General features: G+C 39.5%; 1 protein-coding gene across 1 annotated transcript in view; it reads left to right on the top strand.

Moving 5' to 3' along the window:
- The window catches only part of DNM3 (dynamin 3), a gene marked incomplete at its 5' end in the record, with an annotated part of 166970 nt that overhangs the window by 36161 nt on the left and 112696 nt on the right, over window positions 1-18113 (top strand). The window contains 4 exons of the mRNA XM_084211335.1: window positions 1445-1515; window positions 4895-4943; window positions 6588-6617; window positions 13210-13323. Of these exons, the coding sequence (XP_084067461.1) occupies window positions 1445-1515; window positions 4895-4943; window positions 6588-6617; window positions 13210-13323 (264 nt within the window). The remainder of the gene's footprint in view (window positions 1-1444; window positions 1516-4894; window positions 4944-6587; window positions 6618-13209; window positions 13324-18113) is intronic.

Below are 18113 nucleotides of genomic sequence, written 5' to 3'. Positions count from 1 at the left end.
AGAGAAATTTGGTTAAAGCATTCATCACTTAGCCAAACATTCCAAATCCAGGAAACTGCAGATCTGAGATTACACGTGAGAAAATCCAATGGAAAGGATTTGGAATTATTGTCTGGAGAGTGCAGAGTGTGACAATAGAAATATTTGGGGAAGAAGAGCTCAGCAGAACTCTTAAGCTGTTCTGGACTCCTGGCTCTCTAGGCCTGTCCCTGTGCAAGTTAGGGTGCTGTGCAGCACATCCTGCTGCTTTAATCTGTGCTCCAAAAGTAGTCATAAAATAATTCAACAAAAAAATTATTAGCTGGGCTTGTATTTGCAGGGAGTTCTAGTCAGAACATTGTTATCTCAAAATTTTGGAGAAAATACAAGTTGTTTTAAATAATTGAATTTTATTTTCCTGTTCTTCATTGTATGCACATACCTATTTCTCAGAACAAAGGACAAAATATGGGCTTTCTGTAAATCCCAAAAATTGACCAAATAGGTATATGTCACATTCACATAATTATTTATGGTGTTAGCAGTTATCCTTCAGAGGTAAGAGATGGAGCAAAAACACAGTGGGGATTGAGTCTAAGTGAGGCATCCAATATCTTCTGGGAATTGTGAAGAATTTGGGAGTGATGCTGTATTTGAGGAACTGTGCAGAAATAAGGTTGAAGAGATGAAATGCCACCATTTGGTAACAGTAGGTTCCTTTCTTGCTCCCTCTGATAAATGGAAGTCTGAAAAGACAGGGGTGAAGTGCAGTCTCCTGGATATTCCAGAGTCTCTTGAAGGGTGGGAGGGAATTTTTTGCAGATATCTTAGCAAGTTCTTTACTGAGATTGTCAAGGTTGAATCAGATTCTCTGTGGGCTGCTGAAAGATTGACAAGTGATAAGTACACAAATCATTGTGCTATTTTGTTGATGGCCCATCTCTCAATCCAGATGTGCACACAGAATGGCTGGACTGGACATTTTCTGGGCCAGGACTGGATTACATATCATTTCTTTGTGTGGTACATAAAGTGTAGGTACCTGGATTTTAGGTTTAAGGTTTAGGTTCCTTGCTGGCTTGGCTGGAATGCTCCAGATAGGCAGAATTTGCTTAACTTGCAAAATGTAGAGCTGTAATCTATGTTATATAATTATTAAAATTCTCTCTGCCTGTTTATGATTGATCTTAATGGAATGGACAAGGGCCAAGAAGGTGAAAAATGAGGTCTGTTAGGAAAAAAAGTAGGAAGAGGGAATAGGGCTTCCGTAGTCTAACTTATTAAACAAGCACCGAAACAGAAGTGGTGGAATTTAGAAAATATTGCTTTTGGCTTGAACAATTATGAAAACAATATTCAGTAATGCAGAGAACTCAAGAGTTCTGGTTTTTTTCTTCCTTCCTTTTCTTCAGTCTCTCTCTTCCTCCTTACCCATCCTGTTTTGCTCTCCTGTCTCCCATAATAGATGCTGCTGCTCATTGATATCCAGGTTTCTTATATCAACACCAACCATGAAGACTTCATTGGCTTTGCAAAGTAAGTACATGGAATATTTGTTATAAAGACACTGCCAGGCTTTTTTGTTTATTTGCTTGGCATTTTTTTATTGTGCTCAGAACACAAGTCCTGGAGTATGACAGCGAAGATCCAGTCCCAAACATGCAGGACCATGCTCTTTCTCAATAGCCACAATATTGAAGTCTGTCCCAGTTGCAGGGGAGTCTTCACCCAGTTCACAAGCCTGGTTTCACTAAAGCTGGAGCTTATGTCTTAGTCTGGAGTCACACATATTTCAGAACACAGAAATGGATATTGGTGGTCTTTCCACATTGTTATTAATGCATACTTTGGGAGCTGTGATTCTGTGTGAAACAGTTTTGCTCAGAATAATGGATGTCACTGAATTCTAAGTGTGCCTGCTGTTTGGCTGCAGAGAATAATAGTAGCAGAATGCCCTGCAGGGCCTGGTTTGACGTTCTCCTCGCTTAATTGAAAAGGCTGTGAGAATATTTTCCAGAATGTTCTCCCTCAGTTTCCAGCAATTTGTGCCTCAGGGACTTCATACCAACATTTTAACACTAGTAAAAACATTGAAGATGTCTTCACTCTTTGAAGAATAAATGTTCCTTCAGACACATTCATGCCGTATTTGCCCTAACAGTGATTGGAATCACAACAGGTTTGGGCTGTGTGAGATGCTGGCAACAAATTTTAGCACCACAGTAGTATTTGACTGTGGCCAATTCTAGTTAGCACTGTGAAGGAAGGTGCACATCTTTGGCAGTGTGCCTTGAAGGTTTAAAACATGGAGTTCAGTGAGCTGAGAGGGCAGAAAGCAAAGGCAGGCACTGTTTATGTGTTTGGTTTGAGCAACTTTCTCTAGAATTGTTTGTGGGTCCTAGATATTGTTATCAGTTCTCTTGACAAATAACAGGATGTTGTAGGAATGGTGGCTGGCCTTCTAGAGGTCAAGATAACAACCTGCCTGCTATTTACTACTCTTCATCCTTTTCTGACAGGAAAAAGGCTGCTAAAAACACTCCATGGATATTCATGGTGTGTGTTGTGACCTTGGGAAGTCACATAGTCCCACCTCCTGCTCAGAGGAGGGTCCATGCTGAGTTCAGACCAGGCTACTCAGGATTTTGTCCAATCAGATCTGGAGAATTCCCAAAATTGGAGATTTTCCAGCCTTTCTATGCTAGCCTGTTCTAATGCTTGCATCACCTCACTATGAAAAGACTTTTCCTTGTGTCAACTTGAAACTTTCCATATTTTACAGTACTGGATTCTGGAGTTCCAGGTGTATCTGTACCTATTTCATTATGTTTCTCCCCTGGAAAAATTCCCCTCATGGGTGCTGCTCCTGCAGCCTCCATGGTCCTTGCTGCTGTGTCTTAACAATTCCCAAGTTCAGTTTCTTGGGAAAGCTGCTTCCTCTTTTGCCAACTGAGATCTGGGAATCCCAAAGTGCTGTGTATGGGACATAAGCAGATAACAAGTGACTCTTGGCTTAAGTTCACTGGTAAGTCTAAGCAAGGATTTCTCTAGGCTGGAACAGATGTGAAAGAAAGTAGCCTTGTTGACTTCTGCTCAACTAAAGGAGAAAATTTGGATAGCAAAAAAGAATTTAAAAGATATTCACTAATGAGACAAACAGAGGAAAATATTAATTTGAAACTATAAATGTATTATTGTTACAACAGTTATGTTAGAACTGGAAAATGAAATAAGTTGGGTAGCACAGGGGCTTCTGCAGTATCCAGACATCCTGGACTACAGATTCCCCAGATTCCCTGGTGTTTCCTTTCCTCTGCTGAGCCTTCTAGCCTCTTGTCTCATGCAGCTGCAGTAACAGTGTAAGTCCTGTGCACCTTGGTCATAAGAATGAGAGCACAAGATATTACAAACTACTCTGCAGCACTGCAGGACCTGAGGCAGGTACAGTGCAATGGAATTGTCTTGAGAGGGATTTAACAAGGCCAGTATTTAGAACAAATTTGCATAGTAATAAAATTGCAAAACCTTAGAATATTAATGTTTGTCTTGTTTGGCAGAACAAATGGCAAAATTCTGGGCTTGAGTTTGTTTTCAGTTGGTATAACTCAAGAACAACTACATGCTGCCATCTGCATGAAGGGTAATTTGTATTTAGAACATTCAAGAGAGAGCCAATTGCTGGGCTGTTTGTAAAAGGCAGGGCTTTTAGTGTGGTGTTAATGGTATCATTAGCTTTTCTGAGGTGATAAAATTAAGAAAAAAAGAAAACTTAGATGTTGCACCAGGGACATGCCCTGTTGTTTGGTCAAAAGGATCAGGATTATCAAGCTAAACACAGTGAGTAGGCACAAGGAATAAATATCCTTGTGGATCTTCTCCCAGCCAGCATGTGGACTGCTGGTTTGATAGTGTGGTCCAAAGGACAGGATCAGAATTTGGACTAGGGTTAAGTTGGGTGCTTGATCAATTCTTTGGAGCAGCAGGATTGGCCACAGGCTGTGATCCAAGCACACCTCTGCCTTTCTCTGTCAGAGCAGCCTTTGGAGCTGCTGGCATATGGATGCTTCTGTCTTCAGTGAATCAATGCCTGGTGAAATGGTATAATCTAATCCAAACAAAACTTTCTGTCACCAGTGAAGTGCTGGTGGCTGAGTGGCTAAAGCCTGCTCTTGGAACCCTTTTCTTCTTTCCAGCAATATTTTAATTTTGTGGCCTAACACAAACTGCCACATAATGCAAATGCTTTTAGAATTAATGGCAACTTGTTTGGTTTTGGGACAGGAGTGTGTTTTGTTTCAGAAACTGGGATTACCAAAGTTGAAGAATTGAGCAAAATATTTTAAATATGGGTTAATTTCAAATGTGCTCTATTCTTACAAGATTTCAATTTTGAACCAGCTTTATGAAGGCTTCATCCATTGGTTATATTTACACCCTCAAAGTGCATATAAATATTAGAATAATATCCAAAACAAACTGTCAAGACAAAGCTAATAAGGAGCCTCCAGCAGGGGAGGATTTTGTTGTGCTGCTCTAAATAACAGAAATGGCTTGCTTTTTGTCTCTTCTGAATATTTATAGAGGCTAATGTTTCCAAAGTTACCCACATGAGCCATAATTTCTCTGTGCTTTTAGTAACCTTTACCAATGCAAGAAGGATGTTGTTGCAAAGGGGATGATTGGTAGGAGCTGACTGCTGTGCATGTCTCTTCTGTCCTTAGCAGGCAAATATCATCAGGCAGAAAAGCAGTTGAAATATGCACATATATGCAATGATTTTCCTGTGTTTGTTTTGCTGTGTTAATCTAGCTTTCTCTGCTGGAATCAAAAGTAACGATTACTGCTAAAATTATTCCTCAGGAACGGGCTTAGTTCAAGTTTCCTCAGCATAATTCTTTTCCTCTGCTTCCCTTAGTGCCCAACAAAGAAGCAGTCAGGTTAACAAAAGTGCAGTGGGAAATCAGGTAGGCACCTAACAGAGAATGGATAATGGCATGTGCAAGTTAATCCAAGCTGTTTGGTTTTCTTGGCTGCATTTTCTGTTTTAAGTTTATCATTTACCTTTGTTTGCTTCAAACATACATAAATGTGTCCTCATTGCCTTGTTTTGCTGAACTTTTCAAAGCCACCTGACTTCCATTGTTATCATCATTTGCTGTTTAGCATTTCTGCTGCTGCTTGCACTGCTGGTGAGTGTCTTCCCTCCCATGCTGTTCAGTGCCTTGAACCCTCATGTTACACATCGGTGTTTTGTCATTAACTGCAAACTTGTGAATTTCAGAATCCCAAACGCTGGTGAGTACCTGCCTGTGTGTGCTTTGTGTGTTTTGCTGCTCCTGATGTGTTCACAGCTGAACTGCAGTGAAGGGCAAGTCAGCAAGCAAATGTGGATTTGCCTTTACCTCTTCTGAAACCTTTCAGCTGACACCACACAGTTGCTGACTATGTGCCATAGGCCTTTCTCAAAATAAGCAAAGAATAAGTAGTTGATGCTCTCAGGTTAATTAGTGTCTTCACTGAGATTCATTAATGAAATAATTTCTTTTTTGTCACGTAAGAATATGGGATTGATTCTGCAAGGTGCTTGGTGCTCCTGAGCCCGCCTTCCCTCTCTGCTTTTGTGTGGGCCAGGGGTTCTCAGTACTTGGCAGGATCAGTCCTTTTCTTAATATGAGATGAAAATAAGCAAAATGCTACCATTTGGAGAGTTTCTGCTCACTTGGAGGTTTTTGCAAAGTCTGAAACAGAAAAAAAATTGTTATGGAACTAGTACATACTTGAGAATGAAATAAAAAATAGTAGTAAAAATAAGACAATGAAATTTTGTTTAATTACCAGTATTGAATATTTTCTTGATGTTTTCACATGCAATTTGGTCAAACAATGCTCAGGAGGTTTCACCTCCTGATCAAAGTTTTCAAATGTGATGACTGACTTTAGATCCAAGCAATAAACCTGAAATTTCAGAAAGTCTCCTATTCTGCTGCTGTTGTAGACAAGAGTTCTTGGCAAGAGTTCTGGTCATCTTTTTGGGGCTAGAAATTCAATCTCTTCCTCTCACCAAGAAATTGCTAGTTATTTTCAGGATATTTCTTAAAATAGTCCAGCAACTTCTTGGATGCAATGGTTCCCCACAGCCTGACCAGCAGGAGTGGCATTTTTGATATAATATATGGTTTGGATTAAAATGAAAAAAAGACCTGAAAGTTCTAAACACTGCAATGGCTTCAAAGAGCAGCCTCTCCCCTCTGAGGAGAGATTTCCTTCTTATCTAGCTGTGCCGGAACATGTGTCAAACACAACGACTGTCATCACTTTGGAGTGTCCCATAAAAGGAAAAGCAACCAATTATCTGGCTCTTCAAAAATACACAAATAAAATGAATGATTTTTTAATTGAGTGAATGTTTTCTCTCTAAAGAAGTGAAGAACAAGCTTGGCATTTTTAAATTCAATGTTGAAACTTGGTTACTTGTGGTATAAAGGACTTTGCTGAACCTTTTATTGTAGAGATAATAAACAGATGTTTGTAAGTTGATTGTTTGGAGTTGAAAAGAATGAGAAAATGTTTCTGAAATAAAACTTCATTTTTGCAATTTGCTATTTCAGGGAACCAATCTACCGCCTTCAAGGCAAATTGTACGAGCTAAGTTCTGTAAGCTTTATTGTTGCTTTTTCATTTAGCTTCTCAGAGGGCAAAATTTGTCTCTAACTCATTGGTTTGTCAAATACTTGCTGCTGAACTATTTAATGTTAAGCTGTCTTGTCTGTAACACTACTTCAACAAAGTGTAATTGCAGTTCATCACTTAACTGCTACTAACCTGCTGTTACCAGTCTGAACTAGTGTAACTTAAAATGTTGTAGAAGACTTTGCATCGAATTAATATTTTTGTAGTTTAACAAGTTCCTCAAACTAAAATGACTAATTGGTGTTTATTTTATTATATAACTGGAAAGCAGTTTTTATCTGATGTAAGTGCTTCTATTCATAGTAAACTTCTCTTTGTAAGGTGAGCAAATAAGTTTCTGGTAACCAAAAGGAAACATTAGCTCTGGTGTAAGTGAACATGCTGTTTATGGATACAGGTACTGTTCTTGGTGGTTTGTTTATGTCAAGGAATTACTTTGGATAGAAAAATGAGTTTTATGAATGAAAATATTTAAAGCCTTTTTAACATTCTCTTCATAGCACCAGGAGGATCAATATATCGTGGACAGACTCTTTTCTAACCCTTCCACTTCATCAGTAAATAAATATGTGAATGTCTTTAATATTACTAATTAGAATTAATTGTCTAAACTGAAGTTAATTTTATAACAAGTTACTATTGGTTCAGTGATGGTAAGGTGTAAGAAATAAATATGTATTGTGTGTATTCTTTGGCAATATCTGTGATAAAAATGTACATTTTTTCAGTTTGTTGGCATCATCAAATTCTATTAGTTGTTGTTTTAAAGTAAATTTATGTTCAGTTATAGAAAAAGGCAGCACTGACTTTAGCAGCAGTTGAATTGCACCCCGTGGGGAGATCAAGATCACTGAATTTTCCCAAAATAGTGGGATGCTCATTTGCAATGATTTGCTTTTCTTTTTTAGTAGCTTGCTTTGGGCTGGAATGATGCAGATAACTGCTAACCATTTCTGTGTATCTTGGAAATAAGATGAGCACAGCAACACTTTATTTTTGGACAATAATGCAAATTCCTCTTAGCATGTTTTTCTCCTTTTTCCTCTTCTACTAATTTATCCTCTCACACTTAATCTTTGGCCTTTTTTTTGTTTGTCTTTTCTTTGCTACCGCCTGAGGTTTTGACCTGACTCCACAAAGTTTCTTTTTAAGCCACAGGTTAGTCTGTCTTCTCATTTGCTTGGAGTACTCTGTGCAATGCTTGGTTTGACACAGCACACTAGCAAGGCTTGGCTCCTGAAAGCTGACCCACTCTTAATTGTGTGTGTTGTGTGCTGAGATTTGTTTTGGTGACTAAAATTCAATGTTTAAACTCCCCTTCATGATAAAGCTTTAAAGATGATGTCATTGCTCCATGAGCCCAATTGGTGTGTGTGAGAATGCAAGACATTGAAATTATAGAGGATTATAGGTCATTTATAGGAGATTCTGTGCTTTGCTTCTGTGGCAAAATCTGCTACTGTGTTTGAGGTAGCCCTGTAAGTGGAGAAGGAGCTTAATGTGAGCTGTGAGTTTCAAGGCACTGTCCATGTGATGTGGAGGTTTAGGTCTGAGGAGTTTGTTTGACCTGCCTCTCTTCAGTGTTGCACCAACAATCTGATTAATTTTCTGATCAATTTCTTCTGGACACAAGTAGCATTCAGACCCTATGAGCTGGCTTGAACTATAGTCCTAATAAGTAACTTTTCCCCTTGTAACCCCCTTTTTTTTTCTTCTTTTCTTTTAATCCTGCTTTGCTGTTTCTTTTCTTCAGATATACTTAAATCCTATTATCTTGCATGACCCAGGAAAAAATGCTTGTAGAATTTTTTTAAGCAACCAGGTGGAAATGGAGACTTGTGCTATGGTCAGTGAGGTGGTTATGAAAAATCATGACAGAGCTGTTCTGTTAAGAAATGTCAGTATTTCTATGAAAAAGTTGGTGCCCATGAGCTAATGCATTCAAAAATATCTCAAAATTCATCTGCATGAGACCTGCTGGTTTTGAATTTTCACTTTATCAAGTCTAGAGGAGTATTGCTGCTCTAAATGGCCTTTAACTATTTATTTTTTAGGTTAATATCCCTTCATGTTTGGCTTACCACTTTGTTTAACTGTATTTGGAAGTATATTTCAGTTTTTTTACCCCTGAGAGCTTTGCTTCAGTAAAGACTAAATTTTTCTTTAAAGCAGACGTGTTTTTAGGACTTCAGCCTCTGTCACAAGTTTTAAGTTATGTAATACATTGTGCAGTGATTTGTAGGGAAACAATGTCACAAGATATTGGTTGTGTTCAGTATCAGAGCAGATCTGATCAGTTTATGCTGGACCATTTGGCACATTGCAGTGAAATACTGTGGTAGGTTTCCCCTCTAATACTTTACAGCTTCTGTAGTGTGAGGATCTTCATGACTCAATCCAAAGAACCAACAGCTTCTAAGGATGCCTCCCTGAGTAGTTTTTGTAATTTTTATTCTCTCAATGTGCTTACTGTTCAGTAGCACATGTTGTAATGACAGTGGTTGGAAGATGGAGTGGTACTGGGAGTTGTGTTCTGTGCTCAGAATTATTTCAGTGGACTTACACAACACAACTTTAATGGTCTTTAATTAACAATTACTGCTGCTTGTGTTCTTGTGGGAGTGTCCAGTCTCATGATTCTCACTTTTGTGTTTCTCTCTGCCCAATCTCATGTATCTCACTTATCTTGAAGTCATCCTTCAAATACTTCTTTAGAGAATCAGAAAGTAACAGTTTAATATATTTCTTTCAATATATTTCTTTTACAAATGCCTTATTTGATTTAATGCAATTAAAGTCAAGCAGCAACACATAAAATGTGTTTATTGTGTCAAATCCTGCTTTCCTGTTTATCCATGAAGTGGTGGAGGGTAAGAACAGCAAATATGATTTGGGTTTTGTGCAGCTGAACTATGAGAAAGTGATTTCCTTCTGGCTTGTTCGTGTGCATTCAGAGGCTCTGAGTTTCATTTTTCAGTCACCCAGATTAGGTATCAGGATCCTGAAGGAAGGAACTGTGTCATCTCTTGTTCATCCTGTGCATGGAGTCCAGCTGCTGGTCAGAATATTGTCTTCAGTAGCTTCTGGCTGTGCCTGTGTTTTTCACCTTCCTGAGGTTCATAACTTATGTCACTAACATCCGCTCTGCCCAGAATGACATTTACAAATAGGATAGAAAAGAGTGAAATGGATCTCTTAGATACAAGAAAAAGAAAATAATAAAACACAGTGCTTTCATTTTTCAAGCTGAAGTGCTAACAAATGTAGCTAACACAACAGTTTTTAAAACTCCAAAATAATAACTCTCCTTCAGAGATTTTTGAACTTCAGAAGTGTCTTTGAAAATCTTACCGTATTATTGCCTGTGGAAGAACACTTCTAAAATATGACTTGAGGGTTTAGCCAGAGTCTAAGGTGTCATTCAGCTTCTCTGGAAAGTGGAACTATATTCCTTAATCTCACTTTTTCTTGCATTACACCTTGATCCAACATCTACCTCTCCTTTACATCCAACACTGATGCTGAGTCTTCTGTAAGTGTAGCTTTTTGTAGTTAACAGAATGTGCCTGGGAAATGGGAAAAATCAACAAAAGGACATGAGGCTTAGCACACTAAACTCATCTTCTCCCTCTTGGGTGGCCCCTGGAACAGCTTCCTAGTATTTTACATTGTTGTGACCTGTTGTAGGGTCCAGGATATTTTAGAGAACACAGAACTCTGTTTTCCCGGAGGGGTATAGATAAATAGGGCTAGAAATTTCGCATGAAAAACACACACCCAGAATATTGTTGTAGGTTGGTGTCCTGCTCTTCTGCAGGGTTGTGGGGGAATGACAGCTGGATCTAATCTTCAGCACCCAGGAGTTTTGAGGAAACTACTGGCAAATTCCTTCCTTTATGAACCAGTGACCAGGGAATGTCCTAGCAAGTCAGCTTGTTTCTGTCCACACCCCATGATGGTTGCCCATTTGTGGGGAGATGTGTTGGACTGGAGCATGACACAACTCCTATCTTAGAAGTATTGAAACCTTCAGTGCTTCCTAAGTGGTTTGTATAGTTCAGATTTTACAATGTTGGCTTGGTGTGTTCTGAGACCTCTACCACAAATGCCTTCTTGTGGAATTCATACAATGGGCCTCTTATTGAGCTGTTACAGAGCCTGTGGTAATGGTGAGGGAGAGGATGGAATAAGCAGAGAGTGCTCCTTCCCCTCTCTTTGAAGTGCTCATCACCTGTAAGGTTCTTGAACCTGCTGCTTAGGTTTTCCTGCCTGGTTTGCTTCTAGAAACCACCTCTTTTATCTTCACTGATACCTGTGTGCAAATCTTTTACCTTCCCTGAGATATTTCTCCAAAACATTTTTCTCCAAACCAGGTGCTAGCCAGGCTGCCTTGGCTTCCTGTGTGTGGATATGAGCTTTGCATGGAGCAACATAGTGTTTTCAGTTGCAGCCCAGCCTCTTTATAGCATGGGAACATGTGCACATGTGCTGTAAAGGATTTAGTCTGCTGCACAAATACAGCTCCCCTTGCTGCAGAACTAAGTTCAAGTGAATGCAGAACCTTAATTTTGTTGATTTTCCCCAATTTTTTTTCCTTTAATTTCTTATAGTTCAGTGCAAAAAGAAAAAAATAGAATTAGTTTGATTCCACAACTTGTCCTGTGGCAGCTGCCTGAAGGCCAGCTGTATATACATGTATATAACATGTATATATACTGGCTTTATTTACATGTTACTTGTTTCCTGTTAAAAACTTACTTCAGTAAACATCACAAAATAAAATGAGGATTTGATGAGTAATCAAGTTCTTATCAATGCTTCCCTTAACTTGCACTTAGGTAAGCATTCCATGTATGTTTGTACTCACTGATGCCCCTCTCCACGTAGGTTTCCCCCCCCCCAAAACCCTCAAATATTTAAAGTCCTGACCCACTTTGTGGAACAGGTTATTCCATCTAATCTGCTTGTGCCATACTCTTGAGTCTCTTTACAGGAATCATGTCCTGTTCTCTCATTCCTTACTGTGGCTTCAGAAAAAAATCAATGCCTTCTTAGAGATTTTCCTACAGGCTGAAAACTTACAGCCTGTTTTTGGATCTTCAGGACTTTTCTTATGCTGCTGGCCTGGTTGGTAGTAAATGGGAAAACAAATTTATCTTCCTTGAAATGAAACTGATATTCTTGGATTGTGTGCATTTCCATACAATATCTTGCTTTTCAGGTGCAACTTCTTTGGTTTAGTCATCAAACAGAATTCAGTCCCTTACCCTGTGCAAAACCAAAGCTGTTTTTTTTTAGGAGTTTGCATGAAAATCCAGGCTAAATAGGAGTGAATTCTGGTTCTGAAACTTCTAGAGATGGCAAAGAATAGATGGTGAGCCATGTTCTGCTTTGGTGAGTTGTTGGTATTGGAGTTACAGGTCTTGTGAAGCCCTGTGAGAGGAATGTTGGTCTCATATATTTCTTTAAATACAAGAGGAAACTCATGTTTGATCACACGAGTCAGTGCCTGTGGAGCTTGGTGAGAGGATTCTGAAGGGCTTCTCTGAGCACTTTTTTGTCTCAGGGTTCCATTGGCAAGTGAAGGGTGTTGCTGTGGGGAGAAAGAAGAGCTGAGCTTCCTTGCATCTATGATTAGGAGAGTTCTGTGGTCTTTTTCAGAACATGATAGGAAGGAATGTTTGCTTTCTCGTTTGTATTGGAAAACAGTGGCTGTTCCAATAAAATTGAGTTTCCATCTCATGTGTAAATGAATTTTCATGGTTGTACTCTTCTGCTGGGGAGTTGTCTCATTTCTATTAGGTTTCTGCTGTCCCCCTTTCTCTGTGCATGATGTAGCCTCCTGGTCTTAGTATTTATAGGTATGTTCACATCTGTTCTTTCATCTTTGATTGTATCTATGTTCTAAAGTTTGCTTTACCTTTTTTACCCCCCAATTTTTATTGCTGCATAAGGTTTTTTCCCCCTCTTTTCTTTTTCTCTTCTATCCTATGAGAAGAAAATGGCTCTCACATGCCTCTCTTTACAGCTTCCTGCCTTAATTTTAACTTAACTTTAGAGGACCTCTCCCCTTTGTCACTCCATACAACTACTAATAAAAGTCCCCAGTGTGTGTCAGAAGCCACTCACTTTACCAGAATTTAGGTGCTTTTCCTGGTATCCACCTTGAGAGATGACCTTAACAATTAGACCAGAACAGTGTAGTGAGAGATTAAGTAGTGTAAGCTTTCAGAATGTGTTCATATACAGCAAATAAATATCTTCAAGCTTACCTGATCCTTATCACACTCACACTTGCTGTAAGTACAACATTCTGATAGTTTGGCTTCTCTCTCTAGCCTTCAGACTGAAAATGTAATACTCACTTCATTACTTTATTTTTTTGAATGCTGCAAAACTTCTTGAATTTCCCAGAGACTGAAAAAATGCACCTGTTTGTGTTTCATTTAGCAAATCTTGATTTAAAAGAATGAATGCAGCAGCAGAACTCTGTCAAGTGAGTAATGAACTAAACTTGTACCTGACTGCACCTCTGCATAGGTCATCCGGAAAGGCTGGCTCACCATCAACAACATTGGCATCATGAAAGGAGGATCCAAGGAGTACTGGTTTGTCCTGACTGCAGAGAGCTTGTCCTGGTATAAAGATGATGAGGTAAGGAATGAAGAACTTTTTTTCTATCCTGGAAAACCCCAGTATTAATACAGTATTCTAATATCAACTTGAAATGTTTAATCAGTTTGTGTAAACTTGAATGGAGAGACTGTTTTAAGGTTTTAGCTGTGTTCTTTAAAAATATCTGGTTTGATTCATGGAGATTGCTGACTGTCTAAGACTTCTGCTGAAATGCTGATAACAAACACAGGGTGTGGTGTGGAGTATTTTTGTTTGTTTTACTTTTTTCTTCTCTTCTTGTGATTTCCACATATTTCTTTAAAAAAGGAAAAAATCCCAGGATGTTTTGAAATACTCTGCTATTGTCCTATCCTTGCTTTGGTTGCTCTTGTACATCTACTGCAAGGTGATCATAAATTGTCTGGGTAAATTTACTTCTGAAAGTAACTACAGCAATTGATTTAATGAAAACAGCTGTTCTCTGGTCTTATGTTCTGAGAGAATGAAAAGCCCATCTGCAGAGTTTTCTAGCTGGTTGGTGTAGATTTTCAAATTTGACAAAAATGCACCTTCTTGGGCAATCAGTAAATCTGAGGTGAGTGACATGGAAATAAAGAAAAGGACATCCTCATTGCTTGCTTTGAATATATTGTTAGGCAGCTTGTCTGTTCTGTTTAATGGCTTTTTCAACTGTGTGTGTAATGATACATTTTATCCAAGACTCCAGCAGTATTCTGAAGGTTAAAACAGGGTTATGTCAGCTGTCAGATTTGTGGTAAAGCCTTTGGGAGTGTTTTTAAGGTTTGTGTTGGTTTATGTAGAAAAATAGGGCTACATTAAAAAAAAAAAAAACACCCATTATTTTATATTTGGGTCGTTCCCTCCCCCCCTTTAAAAAATATTAAATGTTTTTAGTAAGAAATTAGTTATTTTTAGGATGAACCAGTTCAATGGATGGAAGAAGCACAGGTAACAAGAAAGCTTTAAATGAACTCTAAAGCATGACTCAATTTTTTCATCTTATTCTAAGTAATAATCAAAACACTGGTTGATCCCAACAAAACAGGTTTATGGGGACTGTGCAAATTCATACTCACTTTAAACTCCCATGGTGATTTACTGCAGTGAATTCTCTGGAAGCCCTGGGCAGAGGGCCTGCAGTGCATAAGGCAGAGCTTTCTTGAGTCCTGCAAATCCAGGATGGGGAACTCCTTCAGTAATGCTGCTGGGGGGTAGGAACTCTGCTGCTCAGAAATGGTTTTTTCCCCCAGTCTGTAGCCATTTCAGGATACACCTTAAGGCAGAGGGACAATTTAGGTTAATCTTGAGGATTTTGCCCCTTGCTCTTTTACTGAAACTTTAGAGGGATTCAAATTTAGTGTAACAGGAAAACCAGTGCGCATCAGGCAGAGGGGACGAGCCAAGGGACAGGGTGTCAAGAGGGGAAATTTACTTTCAGATTGCTGAAATAGAATTTGAAAAAAAATTGCTAAAGTAGCTTTATGAATTTGAAAATTTGAAGCTGTTGTTTTTTATGATCTGCCTTGTAGTTACTAGAACCAGCTTTCTTAGGTAAGATGCAGGCAACTGTAACTAAAACAAGCAGTGTGGCAAAATTAACACACCTGCTGTGTTTTGTCTCAAGCAGTTTGGAGGTGCATCCAAGATGAGCTGTGGCAAGTTTTTTAGGTAGTTTGGTGTTGTTTTTTCAAATCTGATTTTTGTTTAGTGGGAAATATAAAAATTCCTGAAAATCCTACTGGTCCATCTTGTGCTGTGCAACTTTAAAAAGAAATAGTTTTGACAATCTGCTGGGAAGAGTCACCTGGGAAGCTCATGAAAAGTACTCAGCAAGATATGGCCACTGTGTGATTTCCATTTGCATATTTTAAGATAATGTCCCTAAATTGCCAAACAGTTATGTTTTGAGAGTCATGAAAATGTCAGTAGTTAATTCAGGCCATGGGAGATCACTTAGGAATTTCTTAGAGTGGTAAGAAGGTAATTGCATAGGATAATAGCAGAGTATTATTCCATGCTCTGCTGGTGAAAGAAGTTGCTCCTCAAGTACGGATTAGCTGCATAATTTGATTATTCTGTCCCAGAAAAGAGTTTGTAAGTTTGTAAATTTACGGTTTTTTGTGTTTGTTTGTTTGTTTGTGGTTTTTTGGTGTGTTTTTTTTTTTTTAATTTTGTTGCTGTTGTTTTGTTTTGTTTTTGTTTTTGTTTTTTTGTTTTCTCCCCCCCCCCCCCCCCCCCCCCCCCCCCGTGTGTGTGTGTTTTTTGTTTGTTTTTTTTTCTTGTACTGGACCTTCTCAGTAAGACTGAAAAATCAGTCAGGCACCTCAGCTGCTGGCTGGAGTGGCTGTGTGGGGGTGTTTCCCCCCCAGTGAGATGTGCAGTCTGGTGATGTGAGAAGTGATCCCTGTGTTTGTGTGTCTGGCTGTGCCCTGCGAGGTTGTCGGGAGTTCAGAGCCCCCAGCCCCTGCTCAGGCTGCCTTTCCCTGGCTGGGAGCCTTTCCCTGGCAGCTGGGGAAGGTGTAGGGCTCAGCTCTCACCTGGCCTCCCTTGCCATGCTGAGGAGTTTGTGCCCTCTGTGCCTGCAGCCCGTGCTGCAGCAGCTGTGTACCAGAGAGCTCTGACAATGTGCTTTGCAAAGCTCAGTGCCTGCTGGGGCCTCCAGGGCTGTGTACCCCCTCTAGTGTAAGCTGAGCCTGGTTTTTAGTCTGGAATTTGCTCTGAGATCAAAATCACTAGTGGTGGCTCTCTAGTGCGTTAGAAGGATGTAAATTCCTTTCTGAGGTGCAGCTTTATAAGTGATAAATCCACAGTACAATGTATTTCGAAGCAAGTTGCTATGGCAAAAGATTTCAGAATTTCCTGTATGATATCAGCATTAGAAAAGAAACAATTGGCTTCTTCACACAGTTTTGTTTGTCAAACATACACCAGGATTTTATTCCTGATGAGAGGGATTCAGTGCCTAAGAATGCATTTTTAGACTTGCAGTTCTGGAAATGCCAGGTTGAGGTTTGAGCTGTGTGCTTAGAGCAGTTACAGTATTGGTTCTGGGAGAATTGACATGGATTAGTTTCTGATCCTGCGTGCAGTTGCTTCTGTTTGTAACTTTGCTGTGTGATCAGTACCATACCTTTGTGCTTTTCTACTTAAAAAAAAAACGAGGAAAGTTCTGTGTACTGGCTTTGGGGCTGCTGTAAACAAGGGCAAGATGAGCACACTCTGTGACCTCACAAATACAGATTTATTTCCTAGAGTATTCCATGTAATCCTAGCTGAAGCATTATAAGGCACATCTATACACACAAATTATTAAATCTGAGCATTTTAGCTCTCAGTTGTTGCCGTATTGTTAAGTAGCAGTAACTAAGGTTCATTTGAGAGTCAACCTGCAAATTTGAAGTTTGTGAATTAGCCACTTCTGCATTAGGATGAAATGGACTTTGGGAATGTGGAATGTCATTCTAGCTTGTGAATAAAAGCCCTCTTTACTGTAAAGATATGGATGCCTTTTGTAAAGTGGTGTAACATTGTTACAGTGCATGGTCATAGAATGTGATTTTATTATTCTTTCTAAAGCATCCAGAGATTTCACTGGCATTATTGCTGTGCAAAGGATGCCAAGCTGGACTCTAGGATTAGAATTTCTAAAAATATGAAATTTACATTGATGGGGAAAAAAATCTTCTGTAGTCTAATTTCCAAAGAAAATATTTCCATTCTGTTTCAATAGCAAGTGATATTATTGTCAACATTCAGTGATGGATGCAGTTTCTATTATAATTTCACAGTTTGTTCCTAGTTGTAAAATGATGTGAGATTTGAGAGCAAACTTACGAAAATAAGGGAGGAGGTAAGAGAGTGGAAAGGGGAGAAGTTCCTCTAAGGTCTGACATTGTGTATGTTTACAGAATGAGCTTGCCACACAATAAGCTGCTCTTGGCTTCCGGGGTGAGCAGGAATGTCAGGGAGTTTTATACAGCAGGAATCGAGCGATGCCTGGGAAGCAAACGGGAGGACAGAACGTACGGAGGTGCCGCAGGGCTGCGGATAAATCCAACTTACTGTTAGTGAGCTCCTGAGAACAACTAGGAAAAGAGTACTATAGGAAGCACAGTAAGAATTTCAGCAGTGGGTTTTATTGTACTTGACAGGCAGTGCTGCTTTGACTCTGGGCTTGGTGACTGACCGGCCGTCTGAGGTCCAGAGGACTCTTGGCTGGAGCTGGTGCTGCAGATGCTCTGGGCTGTCAGAGCGGGGTCCCACTGGCGGCTGTCCCTCAGGCTGGGTTGTCATGCGACTGCCTGTCTGTGCCTGCTGTACAGGTGAGAGGATGTTCTGCACAGCAAGTGTAGACAGGCAGACACATGACAACTCCGTCCAGCCAGTCCCTTGGAGCCATCGCCGCTGCTGTGCAACACTTTGTGCCAGTCCACTTTGGGGGGCGTTTGTTGGGGGAACACACATAACAGAATTAAACTTTAAAACATTGGCAGCTGCAGAACAAGAACAGAACTTGATTTTATTCAGAAAAGAAGCTTGGTACATGAGTTATCATTGTGCTGACACGTTTCAGGGATGCGATTTCAACAGACTGCTCACGCTGAACATTTGGAAAAGCAAAAAGAACCGAAGCCATGGTTTATTTTATATGCAATTCGTACAGGGTTTTGCCTGCACGTTGTACTCACACATAGTAATTTAACCAGATGTTTTTACTCTTCATGGAAGCACAGAAATACTGAAGTTCAAGATAAAGGATATGTTTATACAGTGCATATTTTCTAGGAGCAGATAAGTACAATAATCTG

Source organism: Fringilla coelebs, assembly GCF_963513975.1.
Source record: "Fringilla coelebs genome assembly, chromosome: 9".
Lineage (NCBI taxonomy): Eukaryota > Metazoa > Chordata > Aves > Passeriformes > Fringillidae > Fringilla > Fringilla coelebs.
This window is presented reverse-complemented; position numbering and strand designations above follow the sequence as displayed.